Below are 24238 nucleotides of genomic sequence, written 5' to 3' on the forward strand. Positions count from 1 at the left end.
ATATATGTACTAAAATGTGACTCTGATATCTTATAAGCTGTTATCGTGTTTCAAAATGATAGTTAAATGAAATATAGTCTTACCAAAATAATAAAATACTATATGCATTTTATGTTTTTACATTTAAATTTAACCTAAAGAAAGCTGAGTGCTAAAGACCTGATACCTTTGAATTGTGGTGCTGGAAAAGACTCTTGAGAACCCCTTGGATAACAAGGATATATGACCAGTCAATCCTAAAGGAAATCAACCCTGAATATTCATTGGAAGGACTGATGCTGAAGCTGAAACTCCAGTACTTTGGCCAACTGATGCGAAGAGCCAACTATTGGAAAAGACCCTGATGCTGGGAAAGATTGAAGGCAGGAGGAGAAGGGGATGACGGAGGATGAGATGGTTGGATGGCATCACTGACTCAATGGACATTTGTTTGAACAAATTCCAGGAGACGGTGAAGGACAGGGCAGCCTGGAGTGCTGCAGCCCAGTGTGCTGCAATCCATGGGGTCACAAAGAGTCGGGCACAACTGAGAGACTGAACAATGACATTGCAGTATTTATTTGAATATTTTATGCAAACAGCAGAGGTTACTGATATCTATATAACTCAAAATGGGTAAATAAGCTGAAATATTGTTATTTAAATTTTAGCACAATTAAATTATTTTTCTGGTTTGAAAAAACAAGTATTTTTTTTTTAATTTAAATAATTCACTTACTGCTGATGCAGAGTAGAACTATAAAATAGAAGCTACGGTATAGTAAAAATGAAAAGAGAAAATAAATATCAATACTTATGTCACAAATTCATGATGAATAGCAATGAACTTTGGCAGTGCAAAATGTGAAACTCTTTGCTGTGTAAAAACATTTTAAGATAATAAAGTGGACAATATTAAGAACTATCTTCAGCAAATACATAGTGAATTTATAAGTTTCCTCCTAGTGGTCAGGGAAGAACTGATAAAATCTGATGCTTACGGGATGGGACTTCCCTGGCAGTCCAGTGGTTAAGACTTCGCCTTCAAATGCAGGAGGTGCAGTCTCCATCTCTGGTCCAGAAACTAAGATCCCACATGCATTGCAGCCAAAAACTCAAAATATAAGACAGAAGTAATATTGGAATAAATTCAATAAAGACTTAAAAAAAATACTCACGGGGAGACATTAAAATCAAACTCCAAAGGAGAACAACATGGTCAGGTTTTAGTGGAAAAAGGTGAAACATGTTCTTAAAAAAGTTTATTGTTGATAACAGGTCCCTGGTGGCTCAGACAGTAAAGAATCTGCCTGTTATGCAGGAGACGTGGGTTCGATCCCTGGACTGGGAAGATCCCCTGGAGGAGGAAATGGCAACCCACTCCAGTATTCTTGCCTGGAGAATCCTATGGACAGAGGAGCCTGGTGGGCTGCAGTCTATGGGGTCACAACAGTCAGACGTGACTGAGCAACTTTCTTCCCAAGCAGAAGTGTACCATATGAAGAATTTTCTGAATGTGCTGCCTAAAATTAATGAAAGTCTTTGTTACAGCATTGTGGCAAGAAAGATAAAAATCTAACACATGAAGTTAGTCAAAGGTTATCTTTATTGAGTGACAGGGAAGTATTAAAAAAGCATTCTTTCTGTGAGAACACCAGCCTTTCTTTAATACTGTGTTCAAATCAGCGATTTCTGCCCTCGGCTGGGTGGCCGGGTTCCAGGCTTTCAAATCCTCTCCCTCTCCGTGAGGATGAATGCTGTTTCCTTGAAATACAGCTCCTCCTGTACTTCAAGGAAATGAGATTTTACTCGAGCAAGCTGAAGTCTTAATTTTGGTTCTTTTCAGAGTAATAATTTATATGGAAAGCCCCACAGATGGATGTTTATATTGGATATAATAACTTAAGACTTATTTTATCTGAAAATGGAATTAGAGTTTCTTGATGCCAAAATACTGAACTAAATCATTCAAGGTTATTCTTCCATGGTTCAGTGCTATTAGAAGCCCCGTCTTCTTCCAATGAAGTGTCCAGGTCAGCCTTGCCCCCTTCCTCACATGAAATCACTCACACAAAAAAAGATATTACTGTCACAAAAGCCACTGAATGAACAAAATATTTAGAAAACAGAAAACAGACAAGACTGAGTGAAGGATAAAGCCTTAGTTTTTACAAATGAACTTTGATAATGAATGTAGAAGAAACCTTTGGGTTTATACAGTTTTATACATTATATTAGCTGAAGCAGAAACAGCCAGAAGAAAAGTCAATTTATGACTAAAATTTGAAATTAAAATAAAAGCATTTCATTTGTAGTTTTAAAGAGACAAAATAGGTGCTATAATTGTCAGTGTGCCAATGTATTAGATCTATGATGTGATTTATAATAAATTAGGAATTTATTCCATATAGTCAAAGCTATGGTTTTTCAGTAGTTATGTGTGGATGTGAGAGTTGATGCTGAGTGGAAGAAAGAATTAATGCTTTCGAATTGTGGTGGTGGAAAAGGCTCTTGAGAATCCCTTGAACTTCAAGAAGATCAAACAAGTCAATCCTAAAGGAAATCAACCCTGAATATTCATTAGAAGGACTGATTCTGAAGCTGAAGCTCTAATACCTAGGTCACCTGCTGCAAAGTGCTGACTCATAGAAAGACCCTGATGCTGGGAAAGATTAAAGCCTGGAAGAGGAAGGGGCAACAGAGGATGAGATGGTTGGATGGCATCACAGTCTTAATGGACATGAATGGAGTAAACTCTGGGAGATAGGGAAGGACAGGGAAGCCTGGTGTGCTGCAGTCCATGGGGTCACATAGAATTGGACATGACTTAATAACAGCAAAAAGCCATTCGTGTTTCCTGCTCCATTCAAAACTTTTGGAAGTTTTGTATTTGAAAAATAGATTAAATCATAATATGCATGGTGTTGAGTGGTAAAAAACCAATGATTACTTCTGGCAGAAGGGGATTTTTTGTATATTATATAACATATTGCAGTGGGCTTTAGTTACCGTTACCATTAAATCACCCTCATTTTCTTCAGAGCTTGAATTGTCCTCTAATGAAAAAAAATCTGAGAAGTTTATCAAAGAAATTAGAAAGGTACTTTATTATTATAGCACATCAAAACTGTATACAAATGCAAATGCTTGCCCACTACTAACTAACAACTAACACGTGGACCTCCCGTAAGGTGGCTATTATAAATTAGCTTCTCTCTAACTAGTACAAGAGTTGCTTCCGTCTCCTTTTTTGTATACTCTTATAATCTGTAAAATGACTATCCCTCCCTTATGATTTATTTTGAATTTTTTAGAAGTAAAGTCAACTTTATTACAGTCATATAAATATGCCAGACAATGGTAATTTTTGAGAGTACCTATCAGTTTCTAGAAGTTACACCCATTATATGGGACCTTTGAAAGTACACTGACTAAAATGCCTGTACACTGTAATGACAGCCTGACATTCTATAAATATCAATACTTTTCCCTAATTTATAGGGGACCATTGAGCATCACTTGGCTACTGTCTTTCATATAAAGATCAGAGTAGAAGTTATAATTTTGAATTTCTGTGGCTCATTTATCCCTTAAGCCAAAAAAGGAAAATGTCAGGGTTCCCAATTCAGAGCAAGTCACCTGCTAATTAAATTAGGAGGATCTGAGAAATCATAGAATAGTGAAGTGAAAGTGTTCCTCGTGTCTGACTCTTTGGGATCCAATGGGCTACAATCCCTGGACTCTAGAATCCATGCAATTCTTCAGGCAAGAATACTGGAGAACACATCTTATTAGAACTTTCAAAATCAAGCAGTTTTCAAATAGGCTGAGATACTGGTACTAGGTATACAAAATTAGGATATGCTGGAAATACGGAACCACAGTTTATCATCCCTTCCTGTATTGCTATTAAGGAGTCAGCAAAAGTAGGAGATCAAGCTCAAAGGAGGGTGATGAAAGGTGTTGACGACCTAGACTTCTTCATTGGTGATGAAGCAATAGAAAAACCTACATATGCAACAAAGTGGCCAATCCGCCATGGTACAGTTGAAGACTGGGACTTGATGGAAAGGTTTATGGAGCAAGTCATCTTTAAATATTTAAGGGCGGAACCTGAAGATCATTATTTTCTTTTGACTGAACCTCCACTGAATACTCCAGAAAACAGGGAATATACTGCTGAAATAATGTTTGAGTCTTTCAATGTTCCTGGCTTGTACATTGCTGTACAGGCTGTTCTTGCCTTAGCTGCATCTTGGACCTCCAGACAAGTAGGAGAACAGACGTTGACTGGTACGGTAATAGACAGTGGAGACGGTGTCACTCATGTCATCCCTGTGGCTGAAGGGTATGTGATTGGCAGCTGTATTAAGCACATTCCCATCGCAGGACGAGATATAACATATTTTATTCAGCAATTGTTGAGAGACCGAGAAGTAGGAATTCCTCCAGAGCAATCCTTGGAAACTGCTAAGGCAGTGAAGGAGCGCTATAGTTATGTCTGCCCAGACTTAGTAAAAGAATTTAACAAGTATGATACAGATGGATCAAAGTGGATTAAACAGTATACTGGAATCAATGCTATCTCAAAGAAAGAGTTTTCCATTGATGTTGGATATGAAAGATTCTTGGGACCTGAAATTTTTTTTCATCCAGAGTTTGCTAACCCAGACTTTACCCAGCCTATCTCAGAAGTTGTAGATGAAGTAATTCAGAATTGTCCTATCGATGTCAGACGTCCTCTCTACAAGAATATTGTCCTCTCTGGAGGTTCAACCATGTTCAGGGACTTTGGACGTCGTTTGCAAAGAGATTTGAAAAGAACTGTAGATGCCAGGCTGAAATTAAGTGAGGAATTGAGTGGTGGTAGATTGAAGCCAAAACCTATTGATGTACAAGTCATTACACATCACATGCAACGATACGCAGTTTGGTTTGGAGGATCTATGCTGGCTTCCACACCTGAGTTCTACCAAGTATGCCACACCAAAAAGGATTATGAAGAAATTGGACCTAGCATTTGTCGTCACAATCCAGTGTTTGGAGTCATGTCGTAAAATTGGCTTCATAGTTATTGGGGTTAGGGAGGTGGGGAAGAAATAGTCTTTCTGATTACCTGTTTTGTCTGGATGGCTGGTTTTGAACCTGACTTGAAATAATAAGACCAAACATTAATTATACAGGAATATTTTAATAAGTATATCAACAAGCGAATGTAGAGGAGAGCCAAAATGATTAAGTGTTTTTCTTTAGATTGAATATTTGAATCTTACGTGTATCAAAAAGAAGTGGGTTTTAGTTCTTTCTGTGCCCTGGTATTTTGTATATTATTGAATTATCCAAGATTTGATGGGATTTATCAGTATGTAGATAGCTCTATAATGCTTGAATTGTACACTTTGAAGTGTGTGCAATGCAAGAGCTTGTTTATATTTCATACTTTTTATACTTTGAGGAAAAAAAGTCAAAGAAAAACTAGTATTTGAGGGTAAAAATAAAAAAGTGACCAAGTAAAGGATAAATACAAAAAATAGCCTGTGAGACTTGGCGTACACACACACTCATGGGATTCCAGTTATTATGAAGTGCTTCCACCCTCCTGTGCCCCCCAATGGTTTTCTTTGCAAGTGCTTTTGGAACTAAGAAGCTAGTGTCTTGGATTAACTGATGCCTGCTAGTGCTTTCTGATTACTCGCATTCTGTTTTCTCGCTTTAAAGGAAAAGTAAAGACAAGACTATTGGACCAGTATTGCAGTTCTGTAGTGTCATTTCTTATTAAAAAATGAATAATTTGATTACCCAAATTGGTATATTTAAAGCCTAACACCATTCTAATAAAGGCACAAATTTCTTTTTAATACTTGTTTCAAGCTCTTTAATCTTTATAAGTTAACTAATAAATCTATTTTCTTCAAACCTCTGCAATAGTTCTTTAAAATCTCAACAGTTGGTTAGTGAGCTGACTTTTTTATGTGCTCTAAACAAATAATTGTGAACTTTTAATATGTTGAGTGCTTTCATTTTGATAACTGGATCTCCATTTGATATTTTCATTTGTATAACTCATTTGCAGTCCAAAATTTTTTTGGGCCAGTCCCTGACATATCATGGAAAGTTAATTTTCATTACATTTTAAAATAATCTGGATCATGAAGAACAAGTGATGAAAATAAATTAAAACTGAATTAAAACAAAAACAAAAAAAAAGAATACTGGAGTGGATTGTCATGCCCTCCTCCAGGGAATCTTCTCAACCCAGGGATCAAACTTTCATCTCTTACATCTCCTGCATTTCAGGCAGCTTCTTTACCACTGAGCCACCAGGGAAGCACTGATAAGCCATTGAGAGACTCCCAGTTGGTTCTGCCTACATTTTAAGAACTTCCTGATTTTACCACTACTGGTTTAGGCCTGCCAACTCCATGAAAAACTGTAAATGTACTAGATTATCAGTTGGACAATCCAAGACCGTTTTTCCAACATGACCTGAATCCTGCTGCCTGAAGCAATATTTCCAATATGTTGTCAGAGCCCAAGGAAAATGCTTTAATGCCCGGTCAGGACAGAGTTCTTTCTAAAAAAATTGTTCCAGACCATCTAATCTCCTTATATATGTCACAGGGTAGTCCCATGGACGGAGGGCCTGGTGGGCTGTAGTCCATGGGGTCGCTAAGAGTCGGACACGACTGAGCGACTTCACTTTCACTTTTCACTTTCATGCATTGGAGAAGGAAATGGCAACCCACTCCAGTGTTCTTGCCTGGAGAATCCCAGGGATGGGGGAACCTCATGGGCTGCCGTCTATGGGGTCGCACAGAGTCAGACATGATTGAAGCAACTTAGCAACAGTAATAGCAGATTTATACAACACATTACATAATGCCACTTCTGTGACTGTGTCCTCAGCTGATCACCTGGAAGCCTGAGAGGTCACCACCCTATAGCCCTTGTCCTCTGCTAAGATACCTTGGGGAACTGGCCAAGACCTTGATTTCCTTTAAATGTTTTCCTAGGATCATAGGGCTTCCCAGGTGGCTCAGTGGTAAAGAATCCTCCTATCAATGCAGGAGATGCAGAAGACTTGGGTTTGATCCCTGGGTCAGGAAGATCCCTTGGAGAAGGGAATGGCAACCCACCCCAATATTCTTGCCTGGGGAATCCATGGACAGAGGAGCCTGGCGGGCTATAGTCTATGAGGTTGCAAAAAGTCTGATACAACTGAGCACACATACTCATGGATCATCAGTTCAGTTCAGTTCAGTCACTCAGTCGTGTCCGACTCTGCGACCCCATGAATCGCAGCACGCCAGGCCTCCCTGTCCATCACCAACTCCCAGAGTTTACTGAGACTCACATCCATCGAGTCAATGATGCCATCCAGACATCTCATCCTCTGTCGTCCCCTTCTCCTCCTGCCCCCAATCCCTCCCACCTTCCCTCCCTCCTGGACTACAGGGTTTTATCCAATGAGTCAACTCTTCGCATGAGGTAGCCAAAGTACTGGAGTTTCAGCTTTAGCATCATTCCTTCCAAAGAAATCCCAGGGCTGATGTCCTTCAGAATGGACTGGTTGGATCTCCTTGCAGTCCAAGGGACTCTCAAGAGTCTTCTCCAACACCACAGTTCAAAAGCATCAATTCTTTGGCGCTCAGCCTTCTTCACAGTCCAACTCTCACATCCATACATGACCACTGGAGAAACCATGGATCATAGCAGAAGGCAAATAAACCACCATTCAGGAACAGATTTTGGTACCCACTCTTCCTTAAGAGAAACTTTCTGTTTTGTGTATGTGTGTGAAGTTTGGAAATGAAAAGAAGCATGCAATCTCAACACAGAATGGAAAATACACAGCTGGTGCACTTTGATTGTATATTGAGCTTTTCTTTCAAAAGTCAGACTCTGTGATAGGATATATTCAGTTATTTTAAGGTCTTCACAATCACCAAACCAATATGAGTTCCTAGACTCATGGATTTACAAGCAAGCTGAAGGTACTAAATCTCTTTTGAGAAATGGTGTATGCAAGATTACATTAAAAACAGACTGAGAATCTAACCATAACTTAATTATGCATACTTAATTATCTGGTGGCTCAGAAGGTAAAGAATCTGACCCAGGGCTTGAACCCACATCTCATGTCTCCTGTATTGGTAGGTGGGTTCTTTACCATTAACGCCATTTGTGAAGCACCTAAAACTATGTAAGAGGAGGATATCATCCAAAGTAACACTATCAAAGCACATAATACAATTGGTTGAAAATACAGTTGAGCACGCCCAGCAAAGGAAGGTGTGAATTTCCTCATCCTTCATCTTAATGGCAACATTTTCTACAAAGCTACATCGAGCACTCCTTTCATATTTCATGAGTTCTATTTGCTTGACTTCAAAATGCCAAATTTGCCTGTGAACAGTGCTTTAATATTCATGGGTTTTTGAGATGGCTTTGACACTTGTCAACTGGAGAAATGGCTTCATCAGGAAAGAATCTGACTCGTGACTTCCAGCACACACATAAAATCATGTAGTCATTCACATATGCATCCTATTTGAGAGGTATTCTGTACATAGCTATATTTTATGAAAATGATATACATAAATTCCTTATAAAAAGGTAGGATGGTTTTAAGTCTTATTTGGATATATACTTAGTATTCCAGAAAATTTTGTTAACTCCAGACATATAATAATGGAGCTGTTTTGAAAGGACATAGCTCAGTAAGTATGCTAAAAATCCTGTAGACTGCAAATCTTCACAGCATAGATCACACCCATCTGTGTAGAGTACTTATATTTATTTTTCTCTGTATAATTCAATAATACATTAAGTACCTCAGTTTAGGGGGGAGGGGGATCATAACATCTCTCTTAAGCCCTAAGCATTTACATTCTAGTTCTTGAGTGTTTTGTTAGTTTTCCACACAGTAAAAATAAAATGAAAATTTACCTGTGAACCAGTGTTCATTGACCTTAATCTTAAAAGGCCTGTGAAATTTTCACAAAATGTCAGTGTTACTAATACACTGAATAGATTATAAAGAAACGCAATCTTTACAAGACTTAGTTTGTCTGTTATTTCATTGTATTCTTCCATAAATCTTAGGAATTAGGAGAACCAATAGCATAAGTCACCTTTGGATTGATAATAATATCTAATAGTTATTGAATACTCACTACATTCCAAGAGTGCTTGGCATTATATATAAATGCAGGAGACATAAAAGACACAGGGTTGATCCCTGGGTCAGGAAGATCCCCTGGAGAAGGACATGGCAACCCACTCCAGTATTCTTACCTGGAGAATCCACATGGACAGAACCTGGCAGGCTACAGTCCATGGGGTTGCAAAGAGTTGGACATGACTGAGGCAACTGAACATGCATATATAAATAAATATATATATGTATACACACACACATACACATTGGTTTAATTTAGGTGCTATTGCTAATGTTCTGCGGATGATACAGATTGAATAATTTGTCCCATATTTCACTGCTAATAAGTAGTAGAATCAGTTCTGAGACAGGCAGTCTTTGCCCCAACAAAACCTAAACTGTCAGAACATAAACTACAGTGAGAACTCAGCTCTCAGGCCTACCCTGGCATTGTTCCAATTCTTTTTTCACATTTGGGTATTCTTACTGATTAGCATCTTTACTTCATTGAATTTTAGGCTTGAAATAATCTCTTTTTTTGATTTTTAACCTGTCATTGCTGAAAGTTATTCTAAGGATAATGTGAATATGAATTCTTGAAATTCAGTCTCTCTTTTAATTCATTTTTCTTCTTGTTCTCTAAGTTATATACAGTCAAACAAGCAGCAAAAACAGCAAAGGCAATAAATGGAATGAGGGCTTGTTCCAATAGTGCATTTGGAGAGTGGAATATTACCTAATAGCATTCGGTGATTGAATCAATATGTATAAAAACATACAGTTCCTGAAATATTCATTTTGAAGTAGTTGTTGAGAAAGTGGATCCCAGATCCCAGACCATCTTTTTTACCTTTGAGTATATGTACTGTGACTGAACAGGAATCCATGTAAGAGCTTCTCTTCTCTGTGTATATACGTGGGTTGCTTTGTTGTTGTTCAGTTTCTAAGTCGTGTCCAGCTCTTTGCAACCCTGTGGACTGCAGCACACCAGATTTCCCTGTCTTTCACTATCTCCCGAAGTTTGCTTAAAATCATGCCCATTTAGTCAGTGATGCTTTCCAACCATCTCATGCTCTGTTGCCCCCTTCTCTTCCTGCACTCAATCTTTCCTAGCATCATGGTCTTTTCCAATGAGTAGGCTCTTTGCATCAGGTGGCCAATGTATTGAGCTGCTTGCTGCTGCTGCTGCTGCTAAGTCGCTTCAGTCGTGTCCGACTCTGTGCGACCCCATAGACGGCAGCCCACCAGGCTCCCCCGTCCCTGGGATTCTCCAGGCAAGAACACTGGAGTGGGTTGCCATTTCCTTCTCCAATGCATGAAAGTGAAAAGTGAAAGTCAAGTCACTCAGTCGTGTCCGACTCTTAGTGACCCCATGGACTGCAGCCCACCAGGCTTCTCCGTCCATGGGATTTTCCAGGCAAGAGTACTGGAGTGGGGTGCCATTGCCTTCTACGTTGAGCTGCTTAGGATGATTAAAAAAAAAAAAAAAAAAAAAACCAAGCTGATGTTGGAACAGAAATTCTACTGAATCTCCCATCTGTACAGCAATCCTCATCCATTTCCCTAAGTGGCACCTTCTCTTGTTCTCGGTGGTGTCAGTTTAGGCATTGTTTCCAAAGATATCTGATCCTCTTCCTTCTCATCAGTTTCTACAGATGCCCATACCTACTTCATGGAGAACTGGCAACAGTCAGGCTATAACTCAAAACAAGCTCCCATGAAGATATAACAACTGTATCTACATCTTCCTCTTCCCTAATGTTCTGCTGTAAAAACTTCACAGCTCTACCTATGCTCTGAATGCGGCCTCATTTCACTGCCTCACAATCAGAAGGCTTGTAGTTCTCTTTTTTATCTTCTAGATTTTCAAATCCTCGAATCATTTAGAATGGAGTAGACTATGCTGGAAAAAAAAAAAAACAAAAACTCTAATCATCTTGAAACCCTGAGCTACACAGCTCCACCCCCATCATTATCTCCTACTCAATTCTCCAAATGAGTTTCAGTCTCTGAAAGTGATCATCAAAGGCATCCATGACTTTATTGCTTTTTAAACAAAATTCTACAGACAGTCTTTCTCAGATCTTCATATATATATATATATATATATATATATATATATATATATATATATTTTATACATCCTCATACTTTTCCTGGCTTTTTATTTCTAGTCTCAGTTAGACTTATCTCTATATGATCTTTCATATTGGTATTAGTCAGAGTTTTAAGTGCTTGCTTTCTTCTCCGTGAAATATCTTTTTCTCCAGCACCAGGTCAGTTTGCTAAAGAGCATTTATAGCTTCTATTTGCCAGTTTAATATATACAAGCAGGCGTTGCTTTGCATAGTTCTTGAGAAGCTATGAGTTACATGGACTCTGTAACATGAGTGTCAATTGCCACAGTTCACTTAAATAATACACCGGCCCTCCCCATCACACCATTGTGACCGCCACATATTAACTATGAGTACAGACTTTGCTGGTAGTGCTTGCGTCCACCATTTGTTCTATAGATAATAGATGCTCACCATGATCAGCAACTGCACACATCGCTTCCTTGAGATCTGTTGGTGGCTGTTCATGGTGCATCTCCATGCAGCTCATACACCCAGCGGACCCTGTTGTGTTTCCTAATCAACTCTCAGGCATAAATCCATGTGAGGTTTTACAGACATGGATAATCAAAAGGGAATTGGTCAAGAAAGATGAAAGTGCAGTAAGAAACAGAAAGTGCTAATTCTGCTATGAAATGTATATGGATCACAGAATGAAGTTGCAGAGGAGATGGCTGATCAGGAAATATTGATGCTGCCGTGGCCTGAGAGGCACTAGGTGCTCCTCTGCTGAGATGTTTTCTCTTTGCATTCATGACAGGCCTCTTTTCCTGGTATCATGGAGTTCCGCTGGGAAAGCTGTTTTGTAAGACGTCCTTGTTATATTCTTCAAGAGTGTTGATTTTTGTTTTTGCTGGCAGTTTTTCTAGTTGGGCTTAAACTGCAAATTATTTATTTATTTTTTAATTGAAGTGTAGTTGATTCACAATCTTATTTTAGTTTATGGTATACAGCACCGTGATTCATATATGTGTGTGTGTGTGTATATAGTTGTCTTGCGTGTGTGCTCATTTGTGTCTGACTCTTTGCACCCCATGGACTGTAGCCCACCAGGCTCCTCTGTCAATGGAATTTTCCAGACAAAAATGCTAGAGTGGGTTACCATTTCCTTCTCCAGGGAATCTTCCCAACCCAGGATTGAACCCATGTCTCATGCATCTCCTGCACTGACAGGCAGGATTCTTTACCACTTTAGCCACCTGGGAAGCTATATATATATATATATATATATATATATATATATATATACTCCAAAATCATTGTAGATGGTGATTGCAGCCATGAAATTAAAAGACGCTTACTCCTTGGAAGAAAAGTTATGACTTTAGCCACCTGGGAAGATACATATATGTGTGTATATATATGTATATATATATATATATATATATATATATACACACACACATATACATATGTATATATATACACACACATAATATATATGTATGTACATGCTATATATGTATATGTATGGACTTCCCTGGTAGCTCAGTGGTCCAGAATCCACCTACAAATGCAGGAGACGCATGTTCAATCCCTAGATGGAGACGATCCCTGGAGAACTAAATGGCAATCCACTGCAGTATTCTTGCCTGAAAAATCCTATGGACAGAGGAGCCTGGTGGGCTATAGTCCATGGGGTCATAAAGAGTTACTCACAACTGAAGCTACTTTAACATGCATGCAAGCCTGCTGGGTTTTGTGGTTAAGCAAACCTGCTTTCTCCAGTATTCATTAACTTATGGGTTTCCCATATTTTTCTACTTACAGTCCCCTGGTGGGGTTACATATTTAATCACCTATTTTGTCCCTTATCTGTCTCTATCAATAATGGGGAGAAGCCCACCACTCAGCTTCTCCAGCAGGAATAGTGAATCATGAGGAAGCTGTCAGGACAGGCAGAGTCTACAAAACAGTACATCCCAGTACAGCTGAGAAAATATTTCAGGAAATACAAGTGAAAGCAGCCCCTGGGGACTTTCAGACAAAAATGCAGAAGAAAGAAGAGTGGAAAATATGCTGAAACAGGTGGGACTGAAATTGTTTCATTAAAATAAATATGGAATTGGTGGTCTATATCAGGACATGAAGTTTAGGCCAATTCGTTCTATGAAAATGACTTGGGTGTCTCTAATTTTAACATTGTTTATTCCAAACTGGCTTCCCCGGTAGCTCAGTGAAAGAGAATCCTCCTGCAATGCAAGAGATGCAAGAGACACAGGTTTGATCCCTGGATCAAGAAAATCCCCTGGAGGAGGAAATGAAAACCCACTCCAGTATTCTTGCCTGGACAATCCCATGGTCAGAGGAGCCTGGTGGGCTATGGTCCATGGGGTCACAAAGAGTCAGAAATGACTAAAGTTTCACAATTCAAACTAATGTAATTGAGATGAAGTTAATTTAAGTTTTTATTCTTATGGTAAGAAGGAAAACTTCAGGGTGACACAACAATTCTTGGCTTAGATTTTAAATGATAAAACTATTCATGAGCCATGATTACATGAGCCAACAAGAAGTATCAGTCTTTTGGATAACATGTATCTATGAAATAGTTTAGCTATTATAATGAGGGAAACACTGTAACAGAAACACACATACACAGTATCTGTCAAGATTCCTAGGATATCTGGTTTTGTAGTAACAACATGTTGGAAGAGAAAATGAAATGCAGAGTGAAAAATAGAACATTAAAAATCAGTGCATATACAGAATTTTGCATACGAAAGACATATGTTATATAACATCAGTAATAAACAATTTAAATACCTAGAAAATGTTTTACATTAACATCAAAGGCATCTCCTTGCAAAAAAATTTTATCAGATTGCCATCTGTATATTTGTTCTCATTTTTTTCTCAGTTGTACTCTTTTGTAACTTGCCAGGGATTTTGATTTTTATATTTTTCAAGAGGAGACAGGGGTAACAGAGGATGAGATGATTGCATGGCATCACTGACTCCATGGATGTGAGTTTGAGCAAACTCTGGGAGATAGTGGAGGACTGAGGAGCATGGCATGCTGCAGTCTGTGGGGTCATGTCTCTAAGTCAGACATGACTTTGTGACTGAACAACAATTTTTCATTTCATTTCCTCAGATTTTGCTTTACCATGCTGAATATATATATTTTTTGGTTTTGATCACATGACACTCTTACACTGTCTTTCACATACTTCAGAATAAATATTGAAATGAGGAAAATTATTTTTCTTATCAACTCAGATGGTACTATGACATCAATAATTATTATTCATTGTGAAAATAATAACCAGCTGTCGATACTGTAATACTATTTGAATATATAGTTTTGGTTATTCCTCACAGTAACTCATAAATATGAGTGACAATATCTTTAATATGGGGTTTCTTAAGTGGCTCAGTGGTAAAGAATCCGCTTGCCGATGCAAGAGACACAGGAGACGCAGGTTCGATCCCTGGGTTGGGAAGATCCTCTGCGTGGGGAAATGGCAATCCACTCCAGTATTCTTGCCTGGAGAATCCCAGGGACAGAGGAGCCTGGTGTGTTACAGTCCATTGGTCCACAGAGTCAGACATGACTGAGCAGCTGAGCACATTGTCAGCACATCTTTAATTTAGAACGGTCAGAGCTGGGGCCCAGAGAGGCTGAGTGACCTGCCCAGATGATATGACAAGAAACTGGATTCCAACTGTGCTTTCCACACTCTTTTCACCCTGCAGTACTTTGTCCACTTGATGATAGTTATTTAACACTTTAGAGTCACTAAACTACTAATTGCCTTTTTAAGTTGTCTACTGTTGGCTGGCAACTGTATTCTGTAATTCAGTATGAATCAGTCATATTTCAGTATCTACAATATCATCTTTCCTTAATTGGCTGGGTAAGATTACATACCATATTGCTGATTCAACATTGCTATTTATTCTTTGTAAAATCATTTATAATGCACTTAAATCAACAGTACAAAATGCTATGCTTAAAGTTCTGAGGAAGAAAAGAAAAATTAAAGCCCAAATACCTGACTGTTTGCTATTTCTGATTGCTAATCAAACCATTTCATTGTTTTACATAATGTTGGTGATGGCTTGAATTGGGAATATTTTCAATTCGGTTTATTCATCCATATGAATCAGAACATTGTCAATCACAGTTTGAGGGAAAATAGTTAATTTAGAATGGTGGTACTCTCTGTATGAAGTTTGCCCTTTGCCAAAGGCAAAAGTTGACCCTTGTTTTGAAGTCATCTTCCTGTTGAGTTTCCTAACGTTCAGTGGTAATGAGGTATCAGTTAAATTAATGAAAATCTCTACATGTCACTCTAATGCATTCAATCAGTGAGAATATTTGCATGAGGACATGGTCTCAATGAGAAGTTTCAAGCAGAACCAGAAAGACCTTTCATTGAGAGCCTCTGCTTGAGTAAGTCAGGGACGTTTCTAATCTAGTACTAGAGGAATTCCAGACATACTATCCTGGGTTGGCACCCTAACTGCATTAGTCCCTGGATCTAGAATGATAGAGCATCTAAAATGAATCAAAGGCTGTTTTTATTTTCTGATTAACAAAAGCATAATCCCTGATTTAGAATTATCTCATTGAGCACTATTTTTTTTTTAATTGAAGTATGGTTGATTTACAGTGTTGTGCCAATCTCTGTTGTATAGAAAAGTGACTCTGGTTTTACATATATATATACATTCTTTTTAAAATATTTTTTCCATTATAATTTAGCCCTGGAGACTGGATATCGTTCCCTGTACTATGCAGGAAGACCTTGTTGTTTATCCATTCTCTGTGTAATAGTGTGTATCTGTCAACGACAAACAAACAGTCCCTCCGTCTCCCCACCACCTCCCCTTGGCACCCACAAGCCTGTTCTCTATGTCTGTGGTTCAGTTTCTGTCTTCCAGACAGGTTCACTTGTGCCATACTTTAGATTCCTACATAAGTGATGTCATATGGTCCTTGTCTTTCTCTTTCTGACTTACTTCATATAGTATGATCATCTCCGTTGCTGTTGTTGTTTAGTTACTTAGTCATGTTTGACTCTCTGTGACCCCATGGGCTGCATCATACCAGGCTTCCCTGTCCATCACCAACTCCCAGAGATTGCTCAAACTCCTGTCCATTCACTTGGTGATGCCATCTAACCATCTCATCCTCTGTCTTCCTCTTCTCCTCCTGCCTTTTATCTTTCCCAGCATCTGGGTCATTTCCAATGAGTCAGCTCTTCTCATCAGGTGGCCAAAGTATTGGAGCTTCAGCTTCAGCATCAGTCCTCACAATGAATGTTTAGGGTTGATTTCCTTTAGGATTGACTGGTTTGATCTCCTTGTAGACCAAGGGACTCTCAAGAGTCTTCTCCAACACCACAGTTCAAATACATCGATTCTTCAGTGTTTGGCCTTCTTTATGTTCCAACTTTCACATGCATACATGACTACTGAAAAAACCATAGCTTTGATAATCTCTAGTTGCATCCATGTTGCTGCAAGGACATAATTTTGTTCCTTTTTATGGCTGAGTCATACTCCATTGTGTATATATACACCGCATCTTCTTTACCCATCCCTCTGCCGATGGACATTGAACTTGTTTCCATGTCTTGCATACTGTGAATAGTGCTGCTGTGAACATTTGTTGCAGGAAAAAGCCAATTCTTACTCTATGTTAGAAGTATTTCTTCAACTTGCTCTTTTGTTATTATAATCATATATAATGGCCTTCCTCAGAATCCTACCCCTCTGCCTGACTGTTAAACTAAAGTGCCTCTGTCCAGAACCCTGCCCAGCTGTAGATGGCAGGAAGGAAGAAATTAACACATCCTCTGCCTAAGGCTTGGCATTCTAGAAGATATTTGTAAGATTAATGGCCTTTTTTCTTCATTTCCTCACCTCCCCCATCTCTGTTCTATAAAAGAACCTGGCATCCATACCTGACAATATGGTTACTTTGAGACACTAGTCTGCCATCTTATTAGTCAGCTGGATCTCTGAATTAAGTTTTATTCCTTGCCTCAACACCTTGTCTCTGAGCCTGTCATGTGGCAAGCAGAGCGAGCTTGAACTCAGTAACACATTGGGGTGCATGTATAAGAATTTTGGTTTCACTTAGGTAAATGCCCAGGAGTGGGATTGCTGGATCATATGGTAACTCTATTTTTAGCTTCTTGAGGAACCTCTACCCTGTTCTCCGTAGTGGCTATCCCAATTTACATTCCTAGCAGTAGTGTAAGAGGGTTCCCTTCTTCTCTACACCCTCTCCAGCACTTATTATTTGTAAACTTTGTAATGATGGCTGTTCTGATGGGTATGAGGTGGTACTGAACAAATATTTCCTGATCGTCTTTAAACCTCCATACTTGCCACAGGTGTACTTTGTAGCAATGGATAATAGTATCAAGAAACTGTTACAGAAAGCTTGGCCTCTCTGTTCTGCTGCTGAGTCAAATCTTAGAGAAAGAGCTTGCAGTGAAGTAGAAAAGAAGAGCTTTATTGTTTTGCCAGGCAAATGGGGCCACAGTGGGCTAATGCCCTCAAGAATGTGTGCCCTGATCTGGAGAGGATAGTGAGGAGTTCTAGTAATGGCTTAAAGAAAAGGGCATGATCAGCTCATGGAGGAGGTACTTCTGACTGGTTGCTGGTGAGGTGAGTGGGAGTCAGCATCATAAACCTTCTGGTTCCAACCAGTCTGTGGTCCATGTTCCTGTGGGCACCAAACCTTAACTTCCCCCACCTGGTGAGGGTTTGAGTGTCTACAAAACAGCTCAATATTGTTGGTATTGTTCTGTGTATGCCTTGAGGGAGGGCCAGGACTCAGCCCTAGGGCTGCAATATTGTTAACTGGCTGCTCCTCCCTTGTCTCTACATCTCCTCTCTTTCCTTATTAGCAAGTATCTGATTCTGCCCTTTGGACTTCAGAGAAGGTCATGGGAACTGAATGAAGCCTAGTGCGTATAATAAAAAAAATGAGGGACACAGAAAGATTTTGTGCACACGAGTCCCACAGGGTTTCAAAGCCACTGCAGTTTCAAAGACTAGCAATTGAGGCATACTGCCTCTTAGAGCCCTGTGCTGCAGGTAAGAAATTTAACTGTCCTGAAGCTCTCATACTGTAAAAAGACAAGGCTGGACTGTTGGAAAAGCCACTTGGAAAGACCGTGTGGAGAGAGCAAGAGGTACTCGGCCATGTCTCCCAGCTGCTCTAATCCCTAGGCTTTCAACTCATCCTAGCTGATGCACTGGAAATTTTAGACAAAGATAAGTTTTCTCCCGTGTGTTCTGCCCAAATCTTGATTTCAAAATAATGAAATATAATAATAATAAGACTATCCTCAAGCCACTAAATATTTTGAGTAGCTTGCTTTGCAGCAATAGACATCTGAAGTTATAATTTTTGGACATTCTTAAACTTTAATATATGATGTTGGGAAATCTACTTAAACCATTTAAAGCTTGCATTGTAATAAAGAAAATGGTAGTTTTGAAACTGAGGAGGACCCTGTGGGGCTTCTGGGCATGGACGCCTTTTTTATCCCCTCTTTCTTAAAGGCAGAACTCCAGCCTCCGTGTCCTTCCCTGAGTCCCAAAGGGCAGGTTTGAGCAGTTGCTCATCAACAGAGTAGCAGCCAAGAAAGCATCTCAGACAATATTAAAGGGACCTGGGAAAGTCATCGGGGTTAGGAAACCCACCTGACAGCATGCATATGCCCTAATCTTGTCAGCAACCTGGAACTACTGCTAGAAAATGCTTCATCAAATCCTCCCAAATTGGAGCACTTATTTTTCCAGTCAAGAGCGTGCTGTGTCCCCACTTTGACTGGCAAAGCAATAAGACTATCCTTTTCAGTTATTGTTCAGCTGCTCAGTCACATCTGACTCTTTGCGACCCCCATGGACTGCAGCATGCTAGGGTTCTCTGTCCTTCACTGTCTCTCAGAGTTTGCTCAAACACTTGTCCATTGAGCCAGTGATGCCATTTAACCATCTGTCCTCCATTGCCCCTTTCTCTTGCCCTCAATCTTTCCCAGCATCAGGGGCTTTACCAATGAGTTGGCTCCTTGCATCAGGTGGCCAAAGTATTGGAAATTCAGTTTCAGATCAGTCCTTCCAATGAATATTCAGGGTTGATTTTCTTTAGAACTGACTAGTTTGCTCTCCTTGCTGTCGGAGGGTCTCTCAAAGAGTCTTCCCCAACATCACAGTTTGAAAACATTAATTCTTCAGTGCCCAGCCTTCTTTATGGTCCAACTCTCACATCTATACATGACTACCAGAAAAACCATAGCTTTGGCTATAGGGACCTCTGTAGGCAAAGTGATGTATTTGCTTTTTAATATGCTGTCTAGATTGATCATAGTTTTCCTTCTAAGGAGCAAGTGTCTTTAAGCTTCATGGCTATAGTCACTGTCCAAAGTGATTTTGGAGCCCAATAAAATAAAATCTGTCACTGCTTCCACTTTCCCACCTCCTGTTTGCCATGATGTGATGGGACTAGATGCCATGACCTTAGTTTTTGAATGCTGAGTTTTAAGCCAGCTTTTTCATTCTCCTCTTTCACCCTCATCAAGAGGCCCCTTAGTTCCTCTTCACTTTCTGCTTTTAGAATGGTATCATCTACATATCTGAAGTTGTTGATACTTCTCCTGGCTTTCTTGATTCACCAAAATTCTGTCTTTGAGATTCAGTTTAGCACTGGTGTGCACAGAGCTTTTGCCATCAGTGTCTGACATATCATTATTATTGAGACAATAGTCCTAATATTTATAAACAGTATATGGCACATAAAATAGTTAGCCTTTGGTTCTGTGACTTTTATTTGAAGCCCAAGTTTCTCTTATGAAACCCTGATGTGAATATCTATCTAATTTCTTCTGAACATCTTCTCTTGAGAGCTTCCCAGGTGGTGCAGTTAGCAAAGAATCCACCTGCCAATGCAGGAGACAAAGGTTTGATTCCTGGGTTTGATAGACCCCCTGGAGTAGGAAATGGCAACTCACTCCAGTATTCTTACCTAGGAAATCCCATGGGCAGAGGACCCTGGTCAGCTGTGGTCTATTGGGTAACAAAGAGTCAGACATTGAGCTCGAAGTCTTCATTCATTCTTAAGTGTGTTGTAGCACTTCAAACTCATATATTCAATAGTTTCCTATTCCCTTTCAAATCTACTTCCCCTTCATGTGTTCCCTACCTTGGTAAACAATGCTTCATCTAATTATTTCCACAAGTAAAGATCTTAGAGTCATCTTTTTGTCTCCTATTTCATTATCTAAAAATTTACTCCTTCTACATACAAAATAAGTCAACTTTTCTACTTCTCTCCTGCTTCTGAAACCATGTACCTCAGAATGGGGCTTGAATCTGTGTGGCTGGGACTCGAACCCACCCAAAATCCAGACTGAGACTTGAACCCACAGTCTTTTAATGAGAATCACTCACTTGGTGCCTAAACTGACTGAGAATCAGGTTCTTTGTGTCTCAGCCCAGAAAGAATTCAGTGAAAGGCAAAGTGATAAGTAAGCCCTGGATTAATCTAGAGAGAAACACAGACCAAGTGTGGGCCATCTCAGGAGAGAGCAGCCTCAAAATGTGGTGTGGTTAGCTTTTATGGGCTGGGAAATTTCATAGGCTAATGAGTAGAAGAATTATTCCAACTGTTTTGGGGAAGGGGCAGAGATTTCCAGAAATTGGAATGCTGCCCACTTACTGGTCTTTGAGGGTTGGCCTCAGAGTTGCCATGGTGCTTGTGGGTATGTCATTTAGCTGGCTGATGAGTTACAGTGAGTGAATGGTGAGGCTTGAGTTCCAGTGGAAGTTGACTCATTCACCATCTTGGACCTATTTGGTTCTAATTAGTTTATGTCATGTTCTTGAGCTGTATTATCCCTTTAAAATGTGTGTCCTGTCCCCTTCCCTGTTGTTTCATTTCTGCTACCACCAGCTTCTTAATTCATCCTCACCCCTCTCTGTTATTCTAGTTGGATCCAGCTTCCTTCTTGCATTTTTTGTTCACTGTATCAATGTTTGTCATTTGTTCATCCATCAATGGGTGTTTCAAACATTCATTCTGCTACATCAGAGTCATCTTTTTGAAATAAAAAAAATGGTAATTACTGCCTTGCTTAAAATTTTTCAAATGAAATCAATGGGAAAAATTTCAGAACCCTCAGCCTGGTCTACAGAATTCTCCAATATCTGACCATGGCTGCCTTTCCAGATGGATGATGAGCAACCATCACTGTTGATCATTATATTCTTCAGCCACAAAAGGTTTTGGTCTCCCTTTAAAACACTCCACATCCTTTCTCATTCCAAGGGATCACCCAGCCTGTCCCTTTCTGTGTACACTCAGAGTTCACTAGCAGTTACACAGGTTCTTGTAGAAACATCTCTTTCCTGGGAGAATGTTCTCTGACACACTCAGGTTAAATTAAAATCTCTTAGCATTGGTCTCTTTAAGCATTATCTTTTTCATGAAACCCACACACTTATAGTGGATTCCTTTTTCATGGTATTATCATTATTGCCAATTGTATTGTTGGAGGCTGCTGCAGGGAAAGGGCCAGAAGCAGAAACCAGTAATGAAAGGATAAAAAAAACTGCTAGGATATGATTAAAACAGGCAATATTTCTAAGGTCAGACTTGATTAGAGGACCTTATTAAAGGATTCTACTTTCCAGTAGAGTGTGCTATAAGAATATGTCCATAGCTGTGTGTGTGTGTGTGTGTGTGTGTATTATTTTGTGTTATACCCACCAAATTACAATTTTGTGTGGGGGATAGGGTTAGGGTTTTCATCTCTACGATCAAACAATTCACCAGCCAGGTTTCCTAAAATTCAATTCTATTCTTACTATCTAGAGAGATATCAGATCCCACAGGCTAAGAAGTCAGTCCTAAGAGACAACCCCCACCTCCTTCAGAGGCCAGTAGATGAGCCCAGGTGGTTACTAGTATTTCTAACAAACTGGCTACAAAGCTGCGGCTGCTAAGTCGCTTCAGTCGTGTCCAACCCTGTGCAACGCCATAGACGGCAGCCCACCAGGCTCAGCCGTTCCTGGGATTCTCAAGGCAAGAACACTGGAGTGGGTTGCCATTTCCTTCTCCAATGCATGAAAGTGAAAGTGAAGTCGCTCAGTCGTGTCCGACTCTTAGCGACCCCATGGACTGCAGCCTACGAGGCTCCTCCATCCATGGGATTTTCCAGGCAAGAGTACTGGAGTGGGTTGCCATTGCCTTCTCCAGGCTACAAAGCAGAAGTTCCCAAAACGTGTTTCTAATACTGCTGCTAAGTCGCTTCAACGTGTTTCTAGGGTTCAATTAACTTGCTAGAGCAATTCACAGAACTCATTAAATCAGTTTAATTACTAGATTATTTTATTTTTTATGAAAGGATATGCTTCAGGTACAGCCAGTTACAAAAGATGCACAGAGCAAGATGTGTTGGAAATGGTCTCAAAATGGTGTTGTGGGAATAGAACAGACATTCGAAGTGGCTCAGCAAGCCAGTCTTTACTTCTGCCGAATGGAGAGCTACAAAGGTCTGGGAGCAAGCACACCGAGTGGGAAATCTGCTAGGGTTTGTATCCCTAAGACTAAGGTTCCCTCCTCTGGCTCCTCATAGGCTGCGGACCCAGAGTCACAATCTTACTTGAAGGTCGCCTAAGTTTTTATTGGTCGATGGGGGCCATGAGAAATACTTCCTGTAAGCTCCTGAGTGGAGTATTCATTTTGACTGTTTTCCCCACCCCCTTTAGTGCTCTGCGCATGTCCACAGTAAAGCCTGTGGAATTAGCCTGCCAAATTGTACTTATGAGGAAGGGGAACCAGAAAGGGGAGAGAGCAAAGGACTGGCAATGAGCCACCATCTTTTGGAACCTTATTTGAAAGCCAGGTACATATGTGTATGTGTATGTGTGTGTGTGTGTGTGTGTGTGTGTGTGTGTGTGTATATATATATATATATATATATATATATATATATATATATATATATAACGGAGAAGGCAATGGCACCCCACTCCAGTACTCTTGCCTGAAGAATCCCATGGACGGAGGAGCCTGGTAGGCTGCAGTTCATGGGGTCGCTAAGAGTCGGACACGACTGAGATACTTCATATTCACTTTTCATTTTCATGCATTGGAGAAGGAAATGGCAACCCACTCCAATGTTCTTGCCTGGAGAATCCCAGGGATGGGGGAGCCTGGTGGGCTGCCGTCTATGGGATCTCACAGAGTCGGACATGACTAAAGCAACTTAGCAGCAGCAGCAGCAGCATAATATATATATATAAAAATATACATTTCCTTCTATTTAACTATGCTAAAAAAGTGAATATGGATCATTTATTTCTTGTATCTTCCCCTTTGGTAGAAAAGACCCTACATTACTTATATACGTGAGAAGGGAGTTGGAGCTTCCATTGGTCTCAGATTGCCATTCCCTCCCCAAATCTCCAAGTCTTAAGCTTTCTGAACCCAATTCTTTGAGGTGTTTATGGAGACCTCAATAAAGATGTGCAGTTGATAAAATCATTGGCCACTGGCCATTGATTTAACTTTCACCCTTTCCTTCTTCCTAGAGGTCAGAGATTGGGTTGAAAGTCTACCCCTTCAAAGAGATAGTTTGTTGTCTTAGCAACCAATTCCCACCCTTAGGTTTGGTCCAGAGTCACCTTATTAACTTAACAAAAGGCCCATCTAATTACTTGTTAAATTCCAAGTTTTAGGAGTTCTATACTATGCTTGTGGCTATTTTCACCTCTAGCCATTCTTTATAAAAGCACTCAGAAAACCTGGTAAGAGAATGGTTAGTTTCAATGGCCTTATTAAGTATGTAACATGGTTGATGTCTTGCATTGTGGTACAGAAGCTCTCAGGTGGTTATGAATGACAGAAATCTGATAAACTATTTTGGAGGGTTAATGAAGTTCAGTTCAGTCGCTCAGTTGTGTCCAACTCTTTGTGACCTCACAGCCCACAGCACGCCAGGCCTCCCTGTCC

The 24238-nt window shown here is 39.8% G+C and overlaps 2 protein-coding genes across 2 annotated transcripts in view; both read left to right on the top strand.

Annotated features, from left to right (window-relative positions):
* The window catches only part of GALNTL6 (polypeptide N-acetylgalactosaminyltransferase like 6), a 1496936-nt gene that overhangs the window by 252510 nt on the left and 1220188 nt on the right, over nt 1-24238 (top strand). The gene's annotated exons all lie outside the window — the stretch shown is intronic.
* Nucleotides 3822-6124, top strand: LOC129649803 (actin-related protein 3-like). The gene has a single exon (XM_055577662.1). It carries the CDS (start codon nt 3933-3935, stop codon nt 5034-5036), a length of 1104 nt encoding a protein of 367 aa, XP_055433637.1. The 5' UTR covers nt 3822-3932; the 3' UTR covers nt 5037-6124.

Source organism: Bubalus kerabau, chromosome 4, assembly GCF_029407905.1.
Source record: "Bubalus kerabau isolate K-KA32 ecotype Philippines breed swamp buffalo chromosome 4, PCC_UOA_SB_1v2, whole genome shotgun sequence".
Taxonomy (NCBI): Eukaryota; Metazoa; Chordata; class Mammalia; order Artiodactyla; family Bovidae; genus Bubalus; species Bubalus kerabau.